The sequence below is a fragment of the Vicugna pacos genome, chromosome 7 (assembly GCF_048564905.1).
Source record: "Vicugna pacos chromosome 7, VicPac4, whole genome shotgun sequence".
Lineage (NCBI taxonomy): Eukaryota > Metazoa > Chordata > Mammalia > Artiodactyla > Camelidae > Vicugna > Vicugna pacos.
The window spans coordinates 4,334,454-4,362,022 of NC_132993.1; the positions used below are offsets into that span (position 1 = coordinate 4,334,454).

General features: G+C 36.4%; 1 protein-coding gene and 1 long non-coding RNA gene across 15 annotated transcripts in view; one reads left to right on the top strand and one right to left on the bottom strand.

Moving 5' to 3' along the window:
- Window positions 1-27,569, top strand: part of KMT2C (lysine methyltransferase 2C) — a 235,008-nt gene that overhangs the window by 147,691 nt on the left and 59,748 nt on the right. For all 13 annotated transcript variants that reach the window (XM_072964111.1, XM_072964116.1, XM_072964115.1 and 10 more), the window contains exons 15-25: window positions 5,145-5,264; window positions 7,749-7,865; window positions 12,808-12,909; window positions 13,116-13,220; window positions 17,616-17,797; window positions 18,047-18,211; window positions 19,201-19,310; window positions 19,845-19,910; window positions 21,039-21,251; window positions 23,706-23,834; window positions 25,538-25,657. In XM_072964111.1, the coding sequence (XP_072820212.1) occupies window positions 5,145-5,264; window positions 7,749-7,865; window positions 12,808-12,909; window positions 13,116-13,220; window positions 17,616-17,797; window positions 18,047-18,211; window positions 19,201-19,310; window positions 19,845-19,910; window positions 21,039-21,251; window positions 23,706-23,834; window positions 25,538-25,657 (1,429 nt within the window). The remainder of the gene's footprint in view (window positions 1-5,144; window positions 5,265-7,748; window positions 7,866-12,807; window positions 12,910-13,115; window positions 13,221-17,615; window positions 17,798-18,046; window positions 18,212-19,200; window positions 19,311-19,844; window positions 19,911-21,038; window positions 21,252-23,705; window positions 23,835-25,537; window positions 25,658-27,569) is intronic.
- On the bottom strand, window positions 8,153-14,975 carry LOC140697275 (uncharacterized). 2 transcript variants are annotated; one of them, XR_012074134.1, is made up of 3 exons: window positions 14,780-14,961; window positions 14,550-14,604; window positions 8,153-8,236 (listed from the first exon to the last, which is right to left on the bottom strand). It is a non-coding gene; the product is annotated as an uncharacterized lncRNA (long non-coding RNA). The 2 variants fall into 2 exon arrangements; XR_012074133.1 differs by lacking the exon at window positions 14,550-14,604 and having other exon boundaries at window positions 14,780-14,975.

Below are 27,569 nucleotides of genomic sequence, written 5' to 3' on the forward strand. Positions count from 1 at the left end.
TTCATACCCAGCTTTTTAAGTAAAATAAGTTTGAATTTTGAAATATTGCTTTATATAATGTATACACAGTGATATTCATTAAAGGAAATTACCTTAGTAGTTATGTTTTTCTGTTCTCAGATACCTGTGAGTTAAAACCTACACATCTTGATACTTTTAGAACCTATCAAAGGTTTCATTAGTGAATAATATTCTCTATTCTTTATGAGCAAAATGTGGAGTAGAGGTTGGCAGTGATTTTTCCACATACCTTCTAGTCTAAATACTATGCTGCCTTTAAAAAAAAAGTGACTTTTAAGAAGTATTTTGTATTGTTTACATATGTTTGTAGTATAGTTAACTGACACTGAGAAAGATCGGTCAGTATAAATCCAGCGTGCACATTTCCGTAGTGTAGTTGTTTGGCTGCAAAGCTGTATTCTTTATTACTGCCTGTGTGACACCAAGCAGGTTGCCTTGTAAAACTCTTGACTCATCTGGAAGACTCTCAGATTTTTTTTTAAATTAGCAATCACACACATAAAGCACCTGACACATAGCAGACAGTAGTGCTGCCCTGTTTTCTTTCTTGCATTGCAGAATAATGCAAATATTTGGTGAAAATGCAGACTTGAGGAGGATATAATATACCTGTGTTAAATGTAGCTCTGGAGTGGTGGTCCTGAAACCGAATAGACTGACTAAAAACTGTTTCTAAAGAAATGTGCCAGTGAAAATAACCACAGACCTGACTGAGCCAAACACTGGCCTCAGTACATCCAGCATGTAGTAGGCTTTCGGGTTCAAGGCCGCATAGTGGTTGCACAGATTTTAGAACTGAACTGCCTGTTAATTATGCTGTGTGTGATGCGGGCTGCAGTAGAGAAAACCACAAGGGACTGGGAAAGCAGAAAAGGTGAGAGGAAAAACGCAGGCTTACATACTTAGGCATGTTTTCTAGGAGGAATGACCAAAACCGTCCCTACTTGGAGTGTGACCCGCAGACCAGGATTATCAGTACCACCTGGGAGTTTGCTAGGCTGACTCTTAGGCCCCCACCTTACCTGGAGTGAGAAGGTCCATTGTAAGAAAATCCCCCGTTCAGGGGGAGGTCCAAGAAGCGCTGCTCTAAACAATCGGGAAAGTATAGTTTTCAAACTAAAAAATGTCTAGTCCTTTGGGGTGTCAAGCTACAGCACATAACGATTAGAAATATTAGACATCCCTCTTAGTTTTCTTGTGCCTGTTATTTTTTTTAAGCCATTACCAAAACCATTGCTAGCACCAGCCAAATTCACATTCTTAAATTACTGAAGGTGGAAGCTGGCAACAGCTATTTCTGTACTTCCCCTGTAAGATACTCTGTATCTTCTCAAGTCACTATCAGGGCTAAATTTCTTGTTCTGTTTGGTGTTGAACTCATTTATTTATAACTTATTTATGTGAAATTAATTCTGTAAGTCGCAGAAATGAATTGTTTGCTGCTGTAGCTGTGATGTACATGAGTGAATGTAACAAAGACAAATTATAAATGCTTAACGTTTTCTGTTTCTTTTACTAGTTGTCCTCCTTTTTGCGCTCTCTTCACCGTTTGCACTTTGTCTAAATCAGGCTCAGCCTTTAATAGCAGTCTTGGTTTTGCACAGTATATTGGGTGAGGGTGGACTCGAGGACTTGGAGGTGTTAAGCTGTGCAGGAGACGCCAGACCTTCTCTGGCCCCTCTTCAGACTGATTCAGTAGGTTAGGACACTCTTGGGTTCTAATTATGACATCGATCATATTTGATAGCCAGAGTCGCCCATAACCACTATTGTTACCATGTCCCTATTCCCACAGTCCGTGTAGTTTACTAGGTCAGTAAGTTTACCTGAGAAGCTGGCCTCAAAGCAGAAAGGTTAATACCAACTTTACACAGTTTGGGGGTTCAGTGATTGTTGTTGGAATCTCATTCAGTCTCTTCCAAGTAGTAGTTTTTAAGTTTCTTTGTGATTTGAGAGCAAGTTGTTAAGTTTAGCTCCCTTTGTCACTTAAATTCTCCTGATGGTTACCTGTTCTAACCCTTTTGCTTTTAATTCAGTTTGTAGGTAGTTTAAGAGTAACAGTGCATTGGATAGATCAGTTATTTATTTTTTTTAATAAGTAAGGAATTCTAGGCTACAGTTGGCAGAATGTATGTTTCATATCAGTACAGTGTTTATTGATGCATTTATGTATACATGCGTGCAGAAATGCTCAGTAGAAAAAGATAGTTCAGTAAGTGCTGAACGGAATGTTTAACACAGCGTAGTAAACAAAAAGCAGTCTCTTTTCATGGATCTTGTTCTCCAGTGGCAACAGAAAAATACAAGTGTAGTTAAAGTAAAACCAAGTGTAACAACAGTAAAGCATGTTGCAGCAGATGGGGGGAGCTAACCTCTTCTGAATGGTCTAAGTTCTTTATGATCAAAGCTGAGATCTGAAGGGTAATTTATAACTAATTTTCTTCAGTTCCTATAAAATTGCACGTCCTCTGTCTTCCCAGTGCCTTATGATAACATACTTATTAAAATTTGTAATCACCTAAGCTTTTAATATACAAGTTTTTCATAGCAGTTGAATGGATCTGTAATTATCCCTGAAATGGCATCTAAACATTCTTAATCTATAGAACCCTTCATTTCCTTCATCCATGCTGAGAAGTGTGAATGCTTTTTGAAATGAGATAAATTTTGGCATTAAAGCTATCTTTTCAATGATGATGAATAATACAACGTTATTTTAGCATATGACTTTTTGTGGTATGTTTTAAGAACTGTCTACTGATAACATTAAATGATCTACCAAAAGGAATTTGAGATATACACTAGCCAGTATCCTTAGGGGAAAAATACTGAGTGGAAATATTGAGAGAGCTAAATTTAGATACCTCTTGCTCCCACACTCTACCACTAAGTAATTATAAACAATAAAACATCTGATGCCGAATTATGATCAATAATGATATGAAAGGTGTGGTGAGGGAGATGATAGTTTCTTGGTGTGCTAGGAAAAGGCCTCTCTGATGAGGAAGTACTTAAGGCCACAGCTGAAGAATTAGAAGGCACCGGCCATTGGAAAGTTGGTGCAGTTCTGAGTCAATAGGTCCCCATTAGGAGCTTGGTGTGGGAAGGGAGCCACGTAGTGAGGGCATACGGGCAGTGAGAGATGCCAGAAGATGAGGTTGGAGGAACAGTGGGAAAGATCTGATTTTATTGTTCTGTGGATCACTTGCCAAGGGTTTAGGACAGGGTTGTAGTGTCTTGTTTGGTCAGATTTACATTTGTTTGAAGTCCCTCTGGCTGCCTGTGGAGAGAGGCTTGAGGTGCAGGTGAGGCGGGAAGGGCAGGGGACAGCTGGGGTCGGCTGTGGAATGGTCAGAGACAAAGCTGGAAGGTAAAATGTGCCGACCCTACTGACGGTTAGGACTGAAGGAGCAGAGGGGAGAGGACTGGAGGGGCAGCGGGGGTGAGGAGGGAGAACAGGGCCCTAGGCTCCCAGTTTTCTGGCCCAGGGACCGGAATTCACCTCTAAAGATGGGAAAGGCTATGAAGTGGAACTTGTTGAGGGGAGATTTTAGATGTAGTAAACCTGAGAGGTTTTGTGTGTCAGAATGGAAACATTAAGAAGGAAATTGAGATTCATAGTAACTCGGAGCACTCGGAACATGTTAGAACTAGAAATGTGAATTTGAGAGACAATATCATCCAAGGTGCATTCAGCATCAGACTACAGAGAGGAGAGCTGTCCGGGTTTCACCCTGGAAGCACTGAGGTCTTTATAGAGGCTGGAGGGGCCAGGGGAGAACTTGCATGGGAGGCTGGGAAAGGTCAGCGAGGGGAGGCAGAGAAATGTTCACTGATGTGCGGCACAGAGCCCGACAGAACTGAGTGTAGATGTTGAGGGGTTGAGTGAAATGACAACAGAGAAGTTGCTTTTGGCAGCACGGGTGTAGATGTAGATGCAAGACGATGTTCCGGTGGGCGAGTGAGGTCGTTCAGCTCAGCTCAGAAATCAGCATCGCTATGAGCTGAGCTCCAGGGTAGGTTAGTTACGCGTGAAACCAGTCTCTCTGTGAGATCTTTCTCAGAATACTGTTAATTCATTAACTGGATCCTCCCCAAAGGATAGTCAAGTTCTTATTTCTGGTTGATTATTTAAATTCCCGGTGGTATTTTTATGTGATTAATAGGCTACTACTTGTTAGTGTGAAAATATTCCAGAAACCTGGTAAGTACTGTGTTTCTTGTCTTTAGTTTTGATCATTTAATTGGTAAAATTTATAGCATGCATTGTTGAATTATCTAATTCCAAATTGGTTCTTCATTGTTTGACATTTGTTTTGTGTTTTTCTTTAAAATGTTATCTATGTGAAGTAAACATTTTTCTTTATACTGCTAAGCATCTTCATCAGATTAGTTCAGGTTATTGCTGAATGTGGTTTTTTGGAAGCAAAGTGTCTTAGTTTTAACTACTTTAATAAGATACCATTTCTTGTATATATAATCAGATACTTCAGGCATTTTAATTTGCAAATTTAGGACAATTTGCTTTAACATTTTTCCACTTTTCAAATTCGTCCCTTGGGTGTAATCTAAGTGTAATAGTCTCCTAAATAAAAACAAAAAACAAACCTCACAACTAATGGTCACTGAAGGAACAATAATTAAGTGCTAGGATTATAATGGTATTTGCATCTTAATGTTACAGACTATCCCAAATTTTAAAGTGAATATGCCTATTGCTCATATTTCTGACTGCATTTCTGTCCTTCTGATTTGGTTCTTTATAGCAAGAAATATACATAACATTCTTTAAGTTACATTAGAGTGATAGTTGTTAGGAGAGAATAATCCCCAAATAGCTTCTTACAGTGTTAATTCTTAAAGTTTGATCGACGTTTATTTATGTTTTGGCACCATAATTGCAGTTTATGTCACATAAACTTTAATGTTTACTAAGTTTCATTCAAACGTTTATGTATGAAATCTTTAAGTGATAAGCTTATTTTCCCTACCTTGAAGCAATTTGTCCTAAATTTCCGTACGTCTGCATTTGGTTTTGCTGTTCTAAAATTCCTTAGTTGCTGGCTTTGACTTTTTATGTTGCTGAGTTTTATACATCTATTTTCTCACCTGCCATATCCTAGGGGGCTTGGAGTACACATAATACAGTGAGCCCACCTTCCTGGTCCCCAGACATTTCAGAAGGTCGGGAAATTTTTAAACCCAGGCAGCTTCCTGGCAGTGCCATTTGGAGCATCAAAGTGGTAAATAAAATTGCATTTACATTCGTATATCATTTCTTTCTGGTTGGTTTTGTCGGAGTAGAAGTTAATAAACCTTTCTTTTCTAGATAAATAGTTGATCCAAAGCCACTTTTTTAATCCAAAAGTTTTAATATGAAAAAGCAACATGCTTGCATTTAAAAACCTGTACTAGGTGGAAATTAAATTGCCACTTTACATGACTGATTTTAAGTGTAAATTTTTAACCTTCTAAAATGATTGCTTCCTCTTATATTGTAATTAGCAGTATTTTTATGAGGGAAATCCTTGTCACATAGGCTATAAAGTAATTAAGGACTTGTTCGTTTGTGGTATCATAAAATTTTGTTGCTTAGAAAAGAACAGAAGAAAAACTACATTAATCTGTTATGTACTAATGGAGAAGAAATGCCAAAATGTAGCAGATTTCATTGTCTGTATTAATAGCCTAAAAATCATGGGGTTTCTGTTTCATGTCATTGGTGGATGACACTGCCAGTCCTTGAAGTAAGTTAAGTAGTGTGATGCAGTTTGAAAGGTAAAAAATTAATTTGAAAAAGTGTTAATCATCTAAAAAGTTAAAATATTTTACTGACTAGAGGAAATAGTTTTTCTTCATCTTCTGTATATGAATAATTCTGGAATAAGGGTTTTAAATTTAGACTAATCAAGAATTTCAAAGGAATTCTAGATTCCACTTTTTTTATATCACTATTGGAAGAACCTTTTCAGCTGACTGATGTCATACAAGGTGTTGAAAATATTAATATTTGTTTTAAGGGTAAAACAACGGTAAGCCAGAAAGAGAGGAAAAAATGCCATATGATATTTCTTATATGTGGAATCTTAAAAAAAAGAAAGGAACTACTTACTACTTATAACTTAGGTGATTTTCTTGAATATGTGTAAGCACAATTGACTGTCCTTTATGACTGAATTACTGCATTCTGTTGATTCTTAAAATGAAAAGAAAACTATGACTTGTTTGACCATTTTGAAGCAGATACCCCCAATTTTCACTTATTCTTATCTCTCTCATTGGATGTTGAGGAAAAAGAAATCGGGATTGCTTTAGTCCTGACTTAATCACTACCTTAAAGAAATCTTTTATTCCAATCAAAAACCAACGAAACTATCCAACTTGACCCTGCCCTGTCCCTTGTTCAAAGAAGCTCAAGAGCTGAAGGAGAGAGCAGCTTAAGAGGACAAGGAGAGGCAGTCGGAAAACTGGAAGTTGGCTGTGTTTACTAAAACTGAGGGGAAAGAAAAGACCTTCCAGTCCTTTGTGTTCATGTATGTCTTTTTTATGCTCACAGTAGGACCATAAATTACTGACTTGGAAACCACTCTACCATGTAAACAGGTGACGAGTTCAGTATTTCAAACTGCGATAAGTGACATTAGTTGAAAATGTGACATATTATTTAACTTGTTAGGGAAAATATCAGAAAAGATTTTTCCCGAGCATTTTAGTAATCTTAAATATACATAATGCCAAGTTTTTTAAGGTAGTAATGCGTAAGTCTGAGAATAAATAGGAAAACAACAAATAACCTTAGTACTTATTTGTTAAAATGTCAGGGAATTTAACATGTTTTCCCTAAGAATCTTTTCTTGTATTGGGTAAAAATCCAGATAAAAATGACTTGAAATGGAAATAATTCATCTAGATGATTTAAAACAAGCCATTTACTTTATCAGCTTTCCTATAGTCTTTAAAATAAGTGTCCTGTAAATACTATGGTAGAATGAGATATACATGTTCACTTCATATGGTCAGCTATTGAATAGTAAAGGAAATTAACAGTTTCAATGACAGAGGAGAAATACTCTTACACACTAGCAAAAATAAGCTTTCATGCAGTGTAGTGGTACAGAATATGATTCTGGTACAGAATAGTAGTAAAGGACATGGACCCTGGGACCAGACTTGCCAGCTGCAGGACTTTGGGCAAATTACTTAACCTTTTTGTCAGTATACTTGTCTCTAAAACGGGGATAATAAAATAGTCCTGACTTGATGAGATTTTTTGAGAGTAACGAGGGCTTAGAGCAGCACATAGTAAGTACTCAGGACTTGTTAGCTATTAATATAATTATGAGAAACCCATTAACAAGAGAGTCCTTCCTTATACCTGCTCTGTATACAGTACAATTTGTTGTACGTGAAAATGAAAACCTGGCTGAGGTTGTGGCTGCTCTAGCCACTTAGGATGTAGGATTAGGAAATGGAAAAATAATGCCAAGGTTTACTGATGCAGGGCATTCACAATGACAGACCCAAGTCTGATTTTATGTTTATGTTTTAGTCATAGAATACATATCAAAAAATGCAAATAATAAGCTTGTTCTCTTTATCATCCGATCAGAATAAAAGAGGGAAGCAAGTATTTGTGTAACATTTAATAAAATGATTTACTTAACATTTGGATTTAAAATTCTTCTGGGCTTTTGCAGACTGCTGACTTTTCCATATGTGTTGTATAGGGCCGTGGGTCAGGATTCCCAGGAAAGCGGCGACCTCGTGGTGCGGGACTGTCAGGACGAGGTGGCAGAGGCAGATCAAAATTGAAGAGTGGAATTGGGGCAGTTGTGTTACCTGGGGTAAGGCTCACTCCTTTTAAGTTTGCTGTAATCCTTTATCCATCAGCTGATGATGACAATCTCGTTTGTAGCAAAGTAGTTAGATTCTAAGAGTCACATAAATAAGCTAAAATTTTTATCTCTACTTTGCATTTCTTTTTAAACCCCTGATGAGGTTTTCTTTCATAGTTTCTGCTTTCTCATCCCTTTTTCTCTTTTCTCACCTTCCTCTTTAATCTTTCTATGCCAGCCTTTCCCAAAAATCAAGTATATATTTGCTCTTTATTAAAAAAAAAACCCCACAAAACTCCCATTATATTCTTGAGTTTATTTGAAGAATTAAATTATGTTGACGTTCTATGTTTTTGATTGTAGTTGCTCTCAGTGCTGTACTGTGGTTTACAGAAGAAATTAAAAACGTTACAGATTAGTATGAACTCTATAAATGTTGAAGATTTTATGATTATCTTTGACATTTTAAGATTGATAAATATTTGCTCACTGGCACCTTACGAGGCTTTTATATTTAAATGTGTATTGAAAAAACTGCATTTGGCAAACAATGGCAGGTATTTCATGCAGTAACTACTATTTTACTAATACCTTGTTTTTCAGATTCTAGTTATCATTTTAATTATCATTTTAAGTTCAGGAGACAGGGAGGATTGTTCAGTTTTACTACTAAAGGCATAAGGAAACTTGAATTCTGGTCCTTTTTTTAAAAAAAGTAAATCCCTCTTCATCCCCCAAATTAACATGCTTATTTAGGTATAGTTGATATAAAATAAGGTACAAGTAGTTAGTTGCACAGCTTTGGACGTATGTGTACACCCTTGAAAACCACACCACAGTCAAGGTATTCACCCCTCAGTTCCCTTGTGCCCTCTGGAATCTCTCAGCCTTCCTCCCTGCGCCAGGCCTTACCCTCAGGCAGTGACTCACCTGACTTCTATTAGTTTGCATTTTCTAGAGGTCATGTAAGTGGAGTCATGCAGAATGTACTCTTTGGTCTAACTTACTTCATTCAGTGTAATTATTTCATGCTCTTACATGTTAATAGGTCACTCCTTTTTGTTGCTGGAGCATTTCATAGTATGGCTGTGCCACAGTTTGTCTATCTGTTGGGACACTGAGCTTGCTTCCGTTTTTTGGCTACTAGAAATAAAGCTGCTCTAAACTTTTACATACAAGTCTGCTGTGGACATGTGCTTTCTTTCTCATGGGTAAATATCTAAGATTGGAATGGCTGGATACTGGTAGGTATATGCTTAGCTTCTTAAGAAAAGGTTATTTTTCAAGTTGAATATGACATTTTATATTTGCAAGAATATATGAAATTCCCATTTCCTCCACATACTCACCCATGCTTAGTATGGCCAGTCTTCATAATTTTAGCCATTCTAACAGGTATGTTGAGAGTATCTTGTTTGCAATTCTTTTATGACTGATGGTTTGATCAACTTTTTATGTGCTTATTTGCTGTCTGTGTATCTTCTTTGATAAAACCTTCAAATCATCAACATGTTTTTAAAAATTGTTTCATTTTTAACTTGCTGAGTTTTGATTTTTCTTTATGTATTTGAAACATAAGGTCTTTATCATATGATTTGCATATATTTTTCTTGCATTTTTTGGTTTGTCTTTAACTTTCTTAACTGTTTCAAAGAGCAGATGTTTTAGTTTTGATGAAGTTCTGTGTATTGCTTCATTTCTCTAAGTCTTTAATTTTTTTCACTGATGTTCTTTAATCTTCAACAGGCAGGTTGAACAGACACCATTTTTCAGATTTGTCTTACATATTTTTTAATGGTATTGTAAATAGTGTTATCTTAAGTTCAAATTGTGGTTGGCTGGCTGCTGATTTCTAGAAATGCTATTCTTTTTCGTATCCTACAATCTTAACTCCCTTATTCTAGTTGCTTATTTGTGGAATCCATTGAATTTTCTACATGTACAATCATGTTGTCTGCAGATAAAGACAGTTTTATGTCTTTGTTTTTAATCTGGAGATCTTTCATTTCTTTTCTTTATTTCATTTGCTAGAAGGAGTATAGTGTTGAATAGAAGCGGTGAGATCAGATAACCTTGTTTTTGACCTTGAGGAGAAAGCATATAGTTTCTCATCATTAAGTAAGTATGGTGTTAGCCTTATTTTTGCTTTGTTTTAATGGACATCCTAAATCAGTTTGAAGAACCTCCTTTCTATTCATAGTTTGCTGAGATATTTTTGGAGTAGATGTCAAAAGTAGGTTCTGTCAGATGCTTTTTTTGCATCTATAGAGATGATCGTGTGGTTTGTTTGGTGATACATGAGTTACATCAGTTGGTTCTTTTGTATGATAAAGCAATCTTGCAGTTCTTGGAATAGACTCCACTTAGTCATGATGTTGGATTTAGTTTGTTTAAAGTTTTAGACTTTAAATATCGACATTCATGAGGGATATTGGTCTCTAGTGTTATTTTCTTATCATGTCTTTGGTTTGGTATCAGCTTAATGTTGGCTTCATAGAATGAATTGGGAAATATATTTTGCTCTTGAATTTTCTGGAAAAGTTGTGTAGTGTTGGAAATTTCTTTGTTACATTATTCACTGATAGACTCATTTGTGGATCCATTTTGGCTTCTCAATCTATCACCAGTCCTGTGGTTGAATTACTAGTTACTCCATTCTTAGCAGCACTTAATTTATTATTGATAGAATGCATTCTAAGTTTATGAAGTCATCTTCCTTGATTTGTAAGAGCTAATTTGGGGATATACATATAATATATGAATACATTTCCTCAGTTAAAAAAATTAAAACATTATAGATAGATCAAAGTTTTCTCTAGTACCACTACTTACTAAGTCTTGATTTTTTCACCAGTTTTGTTGCATTTACATAATAGGTTGATCCATATGAAAGTGCCAACATTCAACCACTTTTGCCCTGCAAAACCAGCAATTTCTTATGACTCAACCTGTTACATGTGCCAGTAGACTACGTATTGCATGTTTTCATACCATAGTGTCTACATCACAAAGTACAGCTTATTTTTCCACTCAACAATGTTAGCTTGGTGATTTCTTCATGGAAATCTATGTAGATTTCTGCCCTGCTATTTTTTTAAGTGCTGTGTAATTTCTCATACTTCAGATCTTTCATATTTTTGATCATTCTCTAGTGGTGACTGTCTAGGTTGCTTGCACTCTTCCTTTGTTGTCTTTAGGCCTTTGGACTGTAAACTGCTCTAATTGTTAACTCTATCATAACAGTTGTACTGTCCATTAAAACTGCATTGAAACTCATTTACATGGAAAAATATTATTACTGTAACATATTCTTTCCATTTAGTAACTCTTTTTTCAGTTATTCTTCAAGAACAATAATTCCATTACTTCTTATTTGACTGTAACCTACTGTGTTTTAACTCTGTCCTTCCAGGACAATTGTAAGCTTTTAAAGCAAAGAGGATCATATTTTATTATTTTGGCAATGGCTCCCTGTTCTCTTTTTTAGCATCCAGTTCAGAGCTTTTTTCATAAGTACTCTGGAAATAATTATTAACAAGCCAGTGCATAGTTAGTTGATTTGCTCATTTTAACCAAGTCCAGAATTGAACAGCTATGGTTCATAATCCTTTGGCTAATACTGAAATTTTGATAAGTTATTCAAAATAATTATATTCTGAAACATTACTGCCCTGAAGAAATATGTGAACCAGATATGTTATTTAAAACTTCCTATAGCTAAATTAAAAACGGAGAGAGGAACAGGTGAAATTTAATTTTAATGTGTGTCTTTTGACCCAGTATGTCCAAAATAGTATCATTTCAACATGTGACTTATAAAATACACAAAATTATAAATTGTCATACCTGTTAGCTTTATATTAAAATGGAAAGTTTTTATCATACAAATCAATGTTGATTTTACAGATTTCTAATTTAAGTCAATATGTAGAAGATTTTAGTTCTAATTGGCAGTGCATGTAAATTGACTAAAAACTACAAGAAAATTTTGAAGACCATTTTGTTACTTGATTTAGTGTTGCTTTTCAATTTTTCAATGCTCTTCTGAATTAGAGTTAGTGAATTTAAGTTGGATATAGTTTTCAAGCAGATATGTCTTTAATTCAGAGTCAGATCAATTATTCTAAAAAAGATGAGCCAGTTTTATAAATGTGGATATAAATATCTTAAGAAAAAAATGTTTTTGTACGTGATTAAGTTGCTAGAAAACTTCTAGGTGTGTTTAGAACAATTTGGGTATGTAAATCTGTTTTTCAACTGTAAACTTCATGAAATTTAAATACAGATCAAATTATTTCTGATGTAAATTTTGTGTATGAATTGAGATATGCTCTAAGTTAAAATATGTACGATATTTCAGTGACTTACAATGAAAAAAGAGAATGTGAAATATCTAACAATGTTATTGATTACATATTGAAATGATAATATTTTGGATATTAGGTAAAATATATTAAAATTAAAAAACCAAAAAAATACACAAAATTATTTTTGACCTTTATTTATATTCTTTCTTATTTGGTACTGAGTCTTCAAAATCTGGTGTATGTTTTATACTTTTAACTTTATACCCCTCAGACTACCCATATTGCAGATTTTAAGAGTCAGTGAAATAGAGTGATACATGAATGTGCGTGTGTGTGCGCACATAAAATTTTATTTTCTTGATTAGTTTGTGGGTAATCAAGTCTTAGGAAAGACAGATTTTTGTTTTCTCATTGCTTCCTGATCTGTGGGGCTTGTGACTCTGAAGAGACAATAAGTGACTTTAAAAATGCCATAGCTTATACTTCTATGGGAGTGTCTTGTCAATAATTGTCTAATTTGGAATGGTTAGTATAGTCCCTTGCAAAAAAGCTGTCTTTTAAACATGAATCTTCTTAAGCTTTCCAGTTAAATGTAACAGAGTGAAAAATGTAACTTGGCGTTTTGTGTATTTTTCTTCTTGTAGGTGTCTGCTGCAGATATTTCATCAAATAAGGATGAAGAAGAAAACTCGATGCACAATACAGTTGTGCTGTTTTCCAGTAGTGACAAGTTCACTCTGCATCAGGTTTGAACTACATTATTTGCCTTCCACTTCTGAACTCCTGTTTGCCCATTTCCTCTTCACCCCACATGCACTGAAGTAATCTAATACTTAGCTCTAGAGCGGTATTAACTTAGAAGGCATTTTTTTAAAATTGTAAAATTAGTACAGTAATAGTATACTTAGTTTGGTCTCCAATTTAAAACATGCTGATGTGTTCTAAATTTCAGGATATGTGTGTAGTCTGTGGCAGTTTCGGCCAAGGAGCAGAGGGGAGATTACTTGCCTGTTCTCAGTGTGGTCAGTGTTACCATCCATACTGTGTCAGTATTAAGGTAAATAGACGTAAATTTAAATATTAAGGTAAATATGCTTGAAGTTAACAAAACTGTATTGAGATTTGATCTGAGTAGCTTCCAGGTCTAGTTAATTGAGTATTGTTAGGATTATTCTGCATATGTGACAGTATTTAAGTACTTCACTGCCTTTTAAGTATTACCTCAAGAAGTGAACTTCTGTAAAGCTATGGTCTTAAATTGTGGTAACTATCCTGCCTTGTCTTAAAAAAGTAAAACAAAAAATGTGTATCATTAATTTAATAGATACTTTGTACTATTTTTCGCTGAGGCATGAAGTTTAGTTGATTTATTCTGTCCATGGATCATGAAAGTTGAGAGTACTTAGTAAAAAAAGCTCATTAGTTCACCCTGGTCTCATTTGCTCTCCTAGGCCCCCATCCATAAACAAAAGGACACTTTCTGTTATGCTTCTTGAATGTGAGTGGGTTTGCATTTTTAATCAGTTTGGGAGCTCTTTTGGCCTTTAGTTCTTGAAATTTTTTTCTGTTCTCCAACCTACTCCCCCCAGCCCCATACCCACCCCGCCACCTCCCTACTACCATTCTGGAGTCTGTTTTATGTGTGAAATTGTGAGATACTGTCCTCAGATTGCTGACACTTGGTTGATTTTTTTTGTCCCAATTGTTTTTCTCTCTGTGCTTTAGTTTTTGTAGTTTCTATTACATTCTTAAAACTCAGTTACTATGCAGTATCAAATCTATTTTTAATGCTGTCCAGTGGTTTTTTCACCCAGATAATTGTAGTTTTTATGGTTTTTATCCATTTTATGGTTTACATTAATCTTGTAGTGTAAAATTTTTTTCTTCATTATGTTTTTTTCTTTCAAGTCCCTGAAAAATTTATAATTGTCTGCTGATTTTATCATCTCTGGTATTTCTCATGGTGTTAATTAATTTTTCTCCTCATTGGAATATGCTTTCCTGCCCCCTGCCCCTGTTTTTAAACAGCTAATGATTTGTGTGTGTGTGTGTTTGATTGAATGTACGCATTGTGCATTGTGATACTGTATTGTTGGGAGTCAAGATTTTGTTCCTTCAAAAAGCAGAGTTTTTGTTGTGGCAGACAGTTACTTGTGGATAAGTCTTGAACCTTTTGAAGATCTTTTTAAGCTTTCTGAGGTAGGTCCAGAGAGCCTTCACTCTGAGGTGGCTATTCTCAAACATTTTGGTGTTAGAACCCTTAACGTTCTTAAAAATTATTGAGGACCCCATAGACATTTTGTTAATGAGGATGATAATTACTGAATATTTACTGTTTTATAAATTAAAACAGAGTATTTTAAAACACAAAAATAGGCAGACATACCTCATATGATGTCAGTGTAACGATGTTTTATACATGTAGCCTCTACAAAACATCACTGAATTAAAGTGGAAAAAAAAATAACATCCCAGTATTATTTTGAAAATAGTTTAGACCACACTTTCTTAGCTACTTCTAGCACCAGTTTAATACTTGAAGCATGTCCTTTATGAGATTGCTGCTGACTTCTCTCTAAACCCTTCCCCTCCCTGCCATTCCAGTCCCCAGCTCACCAGTGTCTTTTCAGCCTGAGTGGTTGAGATTCAGATGCCTTCTGGTGTTGTGTGGACTGAACGTTGATAATTACTACAAATCCCCAGGAGTTGTTCTTTGCCTCGGTTTTGGGTCCTTGTTTGACCGCCTAGATGTGCAGCGTGGTGTTCAGCCAAAGACTTCAGGGAATTCTGTGTACAGTTCTGGAGCTCTTACTTCTTACTGTTCCATTCCTTCCAGTATTCTGTCCTCAGAAACACATTTCTGTACTGCCCTTTGTTCTGTCTCTGAGGGCAGGTGTTGCATACATTTTGCCCAGTCTTCTAGTATTTTATTATGGAAGACAGATCTCGTCTCAGTTACTCCATTGCAGTTGAAGCTGATATCCATTACACACTAAAAAAACACGTCTCTCAAACCTTCACCATGGTGCCATGGATGCAACCCTGGATTAATACCGTACTCAAAGAGTTCTTGAAAATGAAGACAAAACCAGTTTAATAGGAGGAAAAAAAGAGTTGATAGTATAACCCTGATACCTATACTAAGAGGAAATTTCAGAGGACGGGAAATTGTTCAAATGTTGAAGTGCTTGAAGAGAGGTCAGATAACACAACACTAGAGTGTCATCTAGATTTGGGAGTAAGGAGGTCTTGACTGATGGAATCGGGCAGTTTCCGTGGTGATGAGCATAGTGCCCAGACTGTAGTATGTCAGTGAGTCAGTATAAACTGAGGGACTTGAGAGTTTGCCTATAAAGGACCAGAGGCTTTGAAATAGGAAAATAGGAATGAAGATACATTATTTAAAAAATTCGACTTTATATCTTATGTTTCTCCTAAGCCAGGGGTTGGTAAACTATGGCACGCAGGCCACATCTGGTCCACTGCCTTTTATTTTTTATTTTTTAATTTTATTTTTAATTTTTATTTATGATAAGTGACGTTTTATTGGAACACAGCCACACTCTTTTGTTTACATGTGTCTGTGGTGGGCTTCACACCACAGTGGCGCAGTTGTGTAGTTTAAGAGATTATCTGGCCCACAAATTCTGTAATGTTTATTTCCTACCCTTCACTGAAAAAGTGTGTTGACTGCTCCTCTGAGCTACACTGCTTTTCCTCCCCATTTGGGTAGATAATATAACTTGATAATCTAAGACTAATCTACATGTGAATCAGTAGGCTAATCAAAGTAATTAATGTCCATACTTAAAAATTAAATGTCTGTAAAGCCTTGTAATGACTGGCCTCCCTGTCTCACTGTGCCTCCAGGTCTGAGTCCTGATCCCTCAAGGCAGCCACTTTGGGTTCTTTCAGGTCCTTCTTGCAGTTACTCTGCAGCTCTAAGGACTATGCTGGGGCTACTGCTTTATCTGTGTTAGACTTTGTTGACTTTCTGCTATGAATTAATAAATGCTGATCTAGCTCCTAAAATAGGCCCCCTGCCTTGTCCCAGTATCCTCCGATATTGCTGTTTTATTACCTTTAGTTAGTGAACCATGGCAGTTATGACTCTGTAAATGGTCACTGGAGATCTAAGTAATGTACTATGACTTTATTTTGGTTTTCATGGAGTTTTTAATAGCAGGAAGAAAATAATGATCCATGATTTTCCATTAGTTTTTGTTGTTTGTTTTTACCTATTGTAGATTACTATTTCAAGAACCTGTTTTTCTGGAAAGAGTCCTGCCCGCTTTCCACACTGTCCTTTTCCCTGTTCTGAACTGTGTTAGCTGCTTCTAGACCTCTTGCTCAGTTCTCATCCTTACACATCTCTGGGCTGATGGTCTCTGTTGAGTTCATTGCTTTCTGGATTCCACGTCTTTTTCTTGGTATATACATCCTCATTTTGTTCCTCATATCTGTAACTTCATTAGAAAAAATACTAGGGAGGTGAATTTTGAATCCTTGTGTATCTGAGAGGCATTCCACATCACATTTAATTGCTTGTTAGCTAGGTTAAGAATTGTACCTTGAAGTATTTTCCCGTGAAATTGAGAACTGTTACTCTATTTTAGCATCCAAAGTTGGAAAATTTGGTGCTATTTTGAAAGTTGTTCCTTTATTTAACTCTTCTTGACTTCTCAGGCAGCTTTTAGATGTTCTTAATCCTCACGATTGGGGTTTAGTATGGATGTTGATGGCTTGCTGTTTCATCATAACAGGCACTTTGTGGTCCTTTTTATCTATAGACTGTAGTCTTTTGAGATCTTTAAGTTGATTTGAGATTTTTAATATTACATGGTATGGCTACTTTGAGGAATTGATCAGAAGTATAGAGATTCTCAAACTTTTCTACTGCCCTTGAGGCAGAGGAGTAAATGTGAACTTGAAGTCCTAGCTTCATAACCTAAAATCCTCCAAGACCATAAACTGGCCTTGAGAACTCAGATTGTACCTTAATTTTTCTTGCATTTTTATATTGATTTTAATATACAAATCCCTTATGCAATGTACCCAAGTTTCAGAATAATGAATTCTTGAAATGTCATAGATGAAATTAACTGCATTAACAGTAATAGGACCATTTACTTGATTTCTTTAAAATCCAGTTACCACATCTGTAAAGTGGACATAAGACCCACAGCACAAGGTAGTTATACGAACTTAAAAAAGGCTGTAAGATACGTATGATTTTGATTATTCTGTCCAGTAGGCACACTCCTGAAAGTATACAAACGTGCCCACCTGGTACTGGGCCACTGTGGGTGCTCAGTGAATGCTAATTGCTTGCCTCTTTTCTGCTTCTAGGTGTATAAATAAGCACCACATTCATTTATACAGCATATTTGATCATGCAAAATGAGGTGTAAGTTAATATATGAACCATACGAATCGGCTGTTTCTTTTACAGATCACTAAGGTGGTTTTGAGCAAAGGTTGGAGGTGTCTTGAGTGCACTGTGTGTGAGGCCTGTGGGAAGGCAACTGACCCAGGAAGACTCCTGCTGTGTGATGATTGTGACATAAGTTACCACACCTACTGCCTAGACCCTCCATTGCAGACAGTCCCCAAAGGAGGCTGGAAGTGCAAATGGTACTCTAGGGTTTATGTTTCCCTTGTTCGTCTTTTAAATTCAGGACTTCCCCACATTACGTTATTTTTTTAAATTAGCCACGTCCGTTTAATTGTGTAATGTGTTTACGATGATAGATGTCACTAATCAGAAAATTTTTCAAATATGCATTAAATGCTCTCCCCCTACTCTGTTCATGTGTAGCTTCTTGAATTACAGTAACTAAAAACTAAGCAAATAAAATTGCAACTTGGGGTATTGGATTCCAGGTGTGTGTGGTGCAGACACTGTGGAGCAACGTCTGCAGGTCTCAGATGTGAATGGCAAAACAATTACACACAGTGTGCTCCCTGCGCAAGCTTGTCTTCCTGCCCGGTCTGCTGTCGAAACTACAGAGAAGAAGATCTGATTCTACAGTGTAGACAGTGTGATAGGTATTGTGTGGTTTTTTTTATCTTTTGCAAGCTTTTCTCTCTTAAATATAGCAAAAGGAAATTGGAAAATAACTTTCTTCTGTCTTAAATTTAAGAAATAAGATTTTTCCTTTCCAGATTTTTTACTCAGCTAAAAACTTAACAAGAGTTTCCTGTTTGGTATTCTCAGTTGCCTTCTAAACATTTTTAACTTGGGGCTTTTTGAGGGTTTATGAATCCCTTGAAATTAGACGTAGAATTACTGCCTGCATATATGCAATTTTCTATGGAAGGTTTTTGAATCTTTTTTTAGATTCTACAAAGAATCTCATAATTCTGTTTTCCTTAAACTACTTTTTCTTAAAACTCTAGATATAAGTATCTTAATATTAGGTGCCAGCTCCTGCCCTCCCTATGTAGTAGGTATTCAGCTTCAAAATCGGAAAGCTGTTTTCTTCGATATCAATTGTGCTGTGTTAGCACTTTACATGTTAATATTAGCAGTCATTATTATTTCATCAGTAATACTGGGTTCTCGGGACTCTGCCTACAAATTCTTCGTTCAAATGCGGGACGACAGCTTGTGTGTTGCATTGAACATTCACCATCACTTACATTTGCTGTATCTCCCCCACAGTGCCCGCATCAGTGGGAGCACCCAGGTGCTGCACCACTGGCAGTCTTCTGAGTTCCTTTCTCGCCCTAGCTAGCTTCCTCATTGTCTCTGAAATACTCAGTATATGATCATAAAGCAGTTACCCCATCCTCCTCATATAATGTGCTTTTGTTTCCTTCATAGTACTTATTCTCATTCCTTTTTCTTCTTTGCAGCTCTCACAGTTTCTGTGGGTCAGTAGGAATGGTTAGGAGAAGGCTGCAGCGTGGTCTAGGTGGGAGGAGCCATGAGACTAGGGGCTTTACGGACGCTGTCCACTCCTTGTAGTTTTTAAAAGGAAACCATCTTCAGTATATATATATATTTTTGTAATGTGTGAATATGATCTTTTTAGATGGATGCATGCAGTTTGTCAAAACTTAAATACTGAAGAGGAAGTGGAAAGTGTGGCAGATATTGGTTTTGACTGTAGCATGTGCAGACCCTATATGCCTACGTCAAATGGTAAGATATTAATACAGGCCATGCGTGTGTGCACTTACACAGCTGATTGTGCTTCCTGGGCCTAACTAGTGAGTGGGTCTCATGCTAGCTCTTTTTCTCTTTTTGTGAAACTATTATTTGGACAAGTATGTTACGAAAAATAAGTTACTCTTGTTAATTTATAACTCTTATCATCCCAACTTAAGGTATTAAAACAGCCTACTTACATAAAGGAAGTAAACTAAGAATTATTTTTGCTGTAAGATGGAATTGTTGTTTCCAACACTCATAATTTTGTAGTTAATAGCAGTGTGTAGAAAACCGGTACATTGGTCCTTTATCTTTACCAGTTTTTCTTCCATGACATGTGTATTTCCTCCACCATGACTCCTTATTGTTAGGTTGTTGTTTTAAAGACGCCGTTAGTTCTATTTATTGTTCAAGCATTTATTTCAGTAAAATGGGTACAGCAGTAGAAACTTTAATCAGATGTAAATCTTTAAATACACTTTACCTTTTCTGAAAAAATTACATGTTTTTTTTTTTTCATTTCAGTGCCTTCCTCAGACTGCTGTGAATCTTCACTTGTAGCACAAATTGTCACAAAAGTGAAAGAACTAGGTAAAATCTGAAATGCTTTGACTGTTCTTTACAAAAAGCAAAGAGATGTTTTGTTTTTGTATAATTGATTTGCCACATGTTATATGAATCCTGCCATAATCCATGTGGGTGTTCAATCTACATTCCCTAATGCTGATTATCATTTCTGTAATTGGCATATAAAATGTCTGACTTGTCCAGCTTTAGTGGGACAGTATTCCTACAAATCTTAGCATATTGACAATGAAAGTAACACCCCCACCCCTCCTTTTTTTTTTTTTTTTTTTTTTTTGGTGAGGGAGAGGTGAATAATTTTATTTATTTATTTTTAGAGGAGGTGCTGGGGATTGAGCCCAGGACTTCATGCATGCTAAGCACACTCCACCACTTGAGCTGTGCCCTCCCCTGAAAATAACCACTTTTGAAATAACAGTTAACTCTGCTTGCTTTAGTTTTATTGATATATTATTGTGTTCAATTAGCAGACAGTAAGACCTAGTTAACAGACAGATTTCTTCGGAATTAGTTCATTCTCTTACTACTACTTCTGTAATAGGTCAGCCTAAAATAGTGATTTACATGATATTCTTATTAAACTATCCTTCTTTTGCCTACTTCTATTTGATATCATCTTATACAGAAACATTTGGATAGTACAGAAATTGTTCTAATGAACAGCAATTTTGTATCTTTAAAAATGTGTAGGATTTCTGCTTATTTATTACCTCTCCCTGTAAGTGATTATATTGATACTTTTGATTTCCAGAAGGGCTTCTGGTGTAGTCTTACTTCTCATATGTAAATCAGTCCTTGCCTTGGAGTCTGAAACAGATGCTCTAGGAGAAGTCCGGTAGCTGAAGCATTGCTTTTAGCTTCAGTGCTTTCCTTCTAAATACTTGTATTGATACATGAAAATAGAAGTGCCACGAAGACTATTTAAAAAAAAACCTCACAACGTTTCTACCTGTAATTCAAGGAAGTTTGGCCAATTATTCTTAGTTTTGAGTACTGTTAATTATTCATGCTTTTTATAGGTAATTGGTTTATAGAAGTCACATTCCCTTGACATGGTTTTATGGAATAATAATCAACTGATGAATCAAGTAAAGTGAGAGTTTTATTTTGTATCCTGGGATGTTATAATTTTAGATCCACCCAAGACCTACACCCAGGATGGTGTGTGTTTGACCGAATCAGGGATGACTCAGTTACAGAGCCTCACAGTGACAGTTCCAAGAAGAAAACGGTCAAAACCAAAGCTGAAATTGAAGATCATAAATCAGAACAGCGTGGCTGTCCTTCAGACCCCTCCAGATATCCAGTCAGAGCATTCAAGGGATGGTGAAATGGATGACAGTCGAGGTAATACTTACATATTTTCCATGGACTATGTTTGCAAAAGTTAGAGCATATAAAGTAGTTTTTAAAACATATGTGATTTATGTAAGAGTGAATTCTGCTGGCTTGGATAACCCCCCTGGTGTGCCTCTGTCCTTTCTAAGTGAGTAGTGTTCTTAGGTCCTGCCTTTTCAGGTTCTCTTCCTTTCACATACCCTCTTAGAGCAGATGTGTGTTACACAGACTCCCCGGAGCACCATGTTTTTGAGGATCACAGATGGGAGAAGTCAGAGTTTGCTAGGTAGCTGCGTAAACCTCCACAGGTGCTGTGAGCTTGGTTTCTGTGGTTAAGTTAAAGAGTAACTCCATCCATGCATTCTGTAAAAGGAAGAGCCGTCATTCATCTTCAAGTATCAGCTCATATTCACAGATGTTCATTGTAAACCATCTGTTTATAGACTTTTTTTGGTCAGAATACATATCAAGTTTCTTCTAGTTGAAATGAAGAAATAATTTTAGTGGCATTAGATTTAGTATGAGTTTTATTTTTGCTTATCTCTGAAGAAAATCACTATGGGCTTCCTTATTTTTAGGGTGGTTATTTCTCTTCAGCTGATTCAGAAATAAAATAATAATTACTTCTGTTTCATCACATCTTAACACTGAACAACATATGTTGAACGCCTGCTGTGTGTGTGCCAGATGTTGGAAGTCATATGAGTGAACAAAACAGATACAATTCTCTGCTCATGGAACTTACAATTTAGTGTTTGAGAAAAGACTATGAAACATATAGAATGTAGTAATTAATAAAAATGTGTTTGGTGAGTGCTGTGGAAAAATAGAGTAAGCGGGAATGCGTACAGTGGTGTGAGGGAGCAGAGGAGCCAAAAGCCGTATTTGAGCAGACTTGAAGGCTGTGATCAAGCCTCTCGACCATCTGAGGGGAGAGCATCGCAGACAGCGGACGCCGGTGCGAAGGCCCTGGCTGGAGCGGCACTGCCGCAATGTGAACAGGCTTCTAAGCCCAACGGTTGCGGCACGTACTTCTGTTAGGAGGCTGTTGCATTTGTCTGGGTGAGAGGTGATGTCTCAGAGTGGGCCTGTCTCTTGTGTATTCCTGGTAGATTATCAGCTAATCCTCATTTCTTTTGTAGTAGTGTGCTTTCAGGTCTGTGTGGTTGGGAGAAAACGCTTCTGATTCTTACATAAAGCCCATTTTCCAGTATCACTGAACAGAAGTTCATTTTGACGTTGTAAGTGACTTGGGGCTCGTGAAGAACTACTGTGTATGTCTAGGAGGAAGGAATTGATGAGATTACATCAGTGACATATTTATTGAACACCCTATTACGCACCAAGCTGAGGGATGCAGCTGTTAATAAGAGTCTTGATACCTATTTTTAAGGAGAATATAGTCTAGCAAGGAAATGGACGTTAAAAGAACAATTAAGATGAAGCATGATGATACCGTACAGGAGCATGTAACTGTGGAAGGTAACCTTGTCTGAATACCAGGATTCTCTAAGACAGTGACAGTTACAATGAATCTTGAAAGATGGGCAGATGGAAAGTGGAGGTTGGAGAGGTAGTGGAAGAAAGAGCTTGATGTGTTTGAGGACCTGAGCATGCCTGGCAATATTGGAGTGAGGTGAGGCAGGAGAGTTCACAAGAGACTATTATAATGGCCTTGCAATTTGAACTTCATTTTGAGACCACTGGGAAGACAAAGGATTCTTAGGCAGACAGTTGATGCATATTTATGGAAAGGTCATTTAGGCTGCAATTTAAAGAACTGATTTGAGAGGAAGGTAAACTTGGAGTCAGGGAAGCTAGGTAGCAGAGGAGGGCATTGCAGTAAATCACAGTCACACCCAGATGGTAGTAAAAAGAAATAAAATGTTTTTGAGGGCTATTAAGGAGTTTTGATTATAAGAGAAAAGAAATTAGGAATTTCAAGGCTGTACCCCAGGATTCTGGCTTCTGCAGTGCACATTTCCTTGCTTTTAATGATGGTAGGTTAAACCCAGAAAAGGGAGAAGGTTTATCATAAGTTAGTAGTTCAATTTTGTACGTAGTTTTCAGTAACTAGGTAATATCCACTTACAGATATAGTTGGGGCTCAAGAGAGTTGTAGGCTAGAGAGACAGCCTTGGATCCTGGACCTGAACACATAATTAAAGCAGGGGAATGATATGTTAAGTGCTGATTGATTTATAATTGTCTTTTTTGAGTGTTCTCTGTGTGTTTTCCTTTCTCTGATTCATATACATTTCATTTCCTGAGAACAACACATTAAGTAGCATGAGTTTTACAGCCATTTGGGGCCTTTTCCTTCTCTTTCTGTATTTTCCCTATCAGCGCGGATGCATGATTAGAACGGCTCAGCAGCCACTTTGCTTTGTATTGCCTATTATGTAGAAATTGTGTATTTGATAGTTTTTTCCAACTTTTGTCTGTATGTGTACTTTTTTCCAGAAGGGGAACTTATGGATTGTGATGGAAAATCAGAATCCAGTCCTGAACGGGAAGCTGTGGATGATGAAACCAAGGGAGCAGAAGGAACAGAGGGTGTCAAAAAGAGAAAAAGGAAACCATACAGACCAGGTCTGGTGCCTAAGCTAGACATTTTAGTATAATCAAAACTCAGTTAATTCAAGAAAAATATAACCTTGAGGGCTTCAGTGATAATGAAATAATCAGGATGAAATATAATTTCTTAATAACTCTCTAAACTAAAACTTGTATGTATAGATGAAAGAACTGAACTGTTTGAATATGCTTTTTATGTGAAAAATTCACAATCACAATCAGTCATTTTAATGCTTATCCTGAATATTACCCATTTTATTTGATGGTTTGCTAGATGTGTTAATTATACTTGGACTTTTAAAGCTGTTGTTGTATTTTTCCTTGGTGTGTACTTTCATAATTCTTTTAATTTTTAGCATTCAGTTTCTAATAGTTTTGTTTCTTAAACTTATTTCTGTGTTTATGGGTTCTTAACACCTCCTAAAATTCATAGTCAAAATTCATAGTTAATAATGTGACTAATTAAAACTCTCTTCTTTTCTCTCCCTCTGGGAAGAGAGAGAGAAGCTTTCTTGCTTGCCAAATTTTATTTGCCTTACTGGGAAAAATTATTGAAATGGGCAAAAGACAGGACTTGTAGGCTTTCTTTAGGCAATTTATTAATGTCTGTTTATCAATGAATGAGGTATTATATTGAGTCAGTTCAATCTTTATTCTGATTGCTTATATTTTATTGATAACAGTAGTCTAAATACCTTTTGATGTATAGGAAAAAACTGTATTCTGCAAGACCTTGAAAGGTTACTTTTCTTACAGATGGGCCATGTATAGGGCCTATAGATTGTTACATGAAAATGATTTCATTTCTTCTTAATTCTGAGACTTATAAATGCACTTTCTTAGGCTCTGCCAAATTCCTTTTAGGAACTTACATTTAATGTTGGGTTTTTCTTTTTTCTTTCTTCCCCCCTTCCCTCCCCTTCTTTTTCTGCCTTAACTGAAGTCATCCATATAAGAGACCCATTTGAGGGGCCCATTAGGTCACAAAGTATATTGTTAGACTCTGTATCCTGTGACAAAAGCTGTTTGTGTTACTATGTGTCAGGCACTATTCTCAGCTCTTCACATGAATTAATTTATCTAATGCTTGTAACATGTGTATGAGCAGGTGCTATACATTATCTGTATTTCCCCAGTGAGGGAACTGAAGCAATGAAAAGTGAAATAACTTGCCCACTATTGACTGGTAACCAGTGTTACACTGGCCGCAGATTCCGTGCTCCTACTACAGAGCTGTCTGTCTGTGGCTCATGTCTGAGGGTGTTATCTGGGAGTGACTAGACACATTACCCCCAAAGTCATGTTGATTTTACTTGGATTATCTGGTTTAGTGTGTATCTTGTATCTGTTCTCCCTCAACTAATGCACAAATAGCTTGAATGATGATAACGAGTTGCTGGCATTAAGTAAACAAGCATAATTTACTGTAACATTTGCTCTGACATTGCTTAGGAGAGGAAATAAATACATGCAGTCTTCTGTACTTGAATAAATTTTTAATCCTGTTTGTTAGTTATAAGCTAACAGTAGCTTTGACCTCTTTTACTTGCTTATTTCCAAACTCTTGTATTTTGCATTAAAACAAGGTGATTGATTTAAAGTGGCCTATATTGAATTTGGGAAATGCCTCACTATTTAAGCAATACCACCCTACTTACTGTGGAAACACAAGGAGAAATTTGTTATTTATAGGATTATCTAATTTCTCTTTTGGGTAGGTATTGGTGGATTTATGGTGCGGCAAAGAAGTCGAACTGGACAAGGGAAAACCAAAAGATCTGTGATCAGAAAGGATTCCTCAGGCTCCGTTTCTGAGCAGTTAACTAGCAGAGATGATGGTATGGTGCTGATTCTGCTTGATTTAACCCCTTTGTCTTGATATTCCCTATTGAAAAGAGCTATCCTAAATAGTTCCTACAGTTACAGTTTTATTGTTTCTTGTTGATCAAAAGATTTGAGTGCCTATACTGTTCATGCCTGCAGTAGAGAAGTTAAGTTTGATAAAGAATTTATTTAAATCCAGTAGACTGTATTGCTTTGAGATTTTTTAGCAATTTTTTTCCTTTGTTACATGTAAACAGTTTAGGGACTGAATCAGTTAGTTAAATCTGGTGCCTCGTGGTCATTCATAAAAGGGCTTTCTTTCCCTGCCTTAGCTACTTGGCATAAAATCAGAAATTTTGGGGTTGTTTAGTTGAAAATGACAGGGTACTCCAATAAATATTTTTAGTATGTCATCCTTACTTAGAGTTTCAAAGAAAGCTCAATCATTGCTTAAGCCATAGCTTAACTGGTTCTAATGAAGACTTTAGTCAGTAACAGAGTTCTTGCATTATTGTGTGATGGGTTTTGGCCTGTGAACTTCTAAAACATATTGCTGCACCTTTTTAAGAGCTAGTGCCATGGTGGTTTTAAAGAAGTTTCTAATAGGACTTAACAAGGCTATAATAAGCCCCAGTTAAGAAATGTGATATGTTCAATGAAACTTTCTCATGTTTTCCATCTCCGTCTTTGTTCTGTCCTCTAAATATTTTTAGTTTTATCATTTAGTTCATTATTTTTTCTTCATTTGTGTCATCCAGTCATTTAATGTATATTTAATATGCATTGTTTTCTTTTCTAAACTACCTTTTTGATATTTAAACACTTTGTAATTTCTTTTTACAGCTTATTCCTTTTTGTTTCAGTCATTTATTTCTTCATGTATCTAATTGATATAAAACATGAAGTTTCTAAAGCCTTTGCACACCTGATTCTACTGTGTTTCTCCTGGCCCCGTCTCCTGGTGCCTCATTTCATTGTGTTTATTGTGTGAGACAGAGACATATATATTAAACAAAACAAAACAAACAAGTTTGTTTTTTAACTATGACAGGCCATATTCTTTAGAATATTCTCTTAACTTTTTTCTTGAGGACCGAATTAAAGGTGGGTTCCTTCAGAGAGTATTCCCATTTGTTGCTGGCAGGAACGTTAGATGCTGCTACCCTAGGAATCCTTTAAGCTAAATTCTTAGCTTGAAGTTTTTTTGGTCCACCTACATTATATAAATTCAGACTTCTTATGCATCAGGGCTTATATGAGTTTGTAAACTCTCGGGGAAGATTTTAGTTTTTTTGCCTTTCTACACAGCACTGTATTCCGTGATGAGATGACAAGCAGTTTTATTTGCTGTTGGTTGGGGGGAGAGGGAAGTGGAGGTGAGTGATGCGTGGAGGACCAGGGGAACTGGAGGGGATGTGTGTGTATCTCATTAAATCAACCCTCGGTGTGGAGTCCTTCAGGGTCCCACCTGTATGCCAGGCACCTCTGGTTAATCTCTCCACCTCGGGAAGCGGCTGTGGTCTTTGTCTTCTGTTCCCCTTTGCTCCTAAGGTTCTGAAAACTAGAGTTCAGTGTCACTAGATTTTAGCAAAATTTCACAGAGCTTTATTTGGTTCTTTGCTTATTTTTGTGGCTCCTGTTTTACCGTAATTTTTGGTCTTGGAGAATTATTTTCTGGCTAGATTACTAGTATATTTTTAAAAGTTGTTTCAAAAATGTTAATCCACTATATTTAGTGGTTTTTCAGAAGAGTCAGTCCACCTATGCAGTCTGGCAGTGAAAGGGCCTACATGCATTTTCAGAAGGAATGCGCCATTTGCCTTAAGAAGTACATGAGAGTATCATTTGGTTCCTCGCTTACCTGCTTTAAGTGGTGTACTTGTTTCTTTGCTGATTTCATAGTCCACCATTTTGGATTTTTGCATT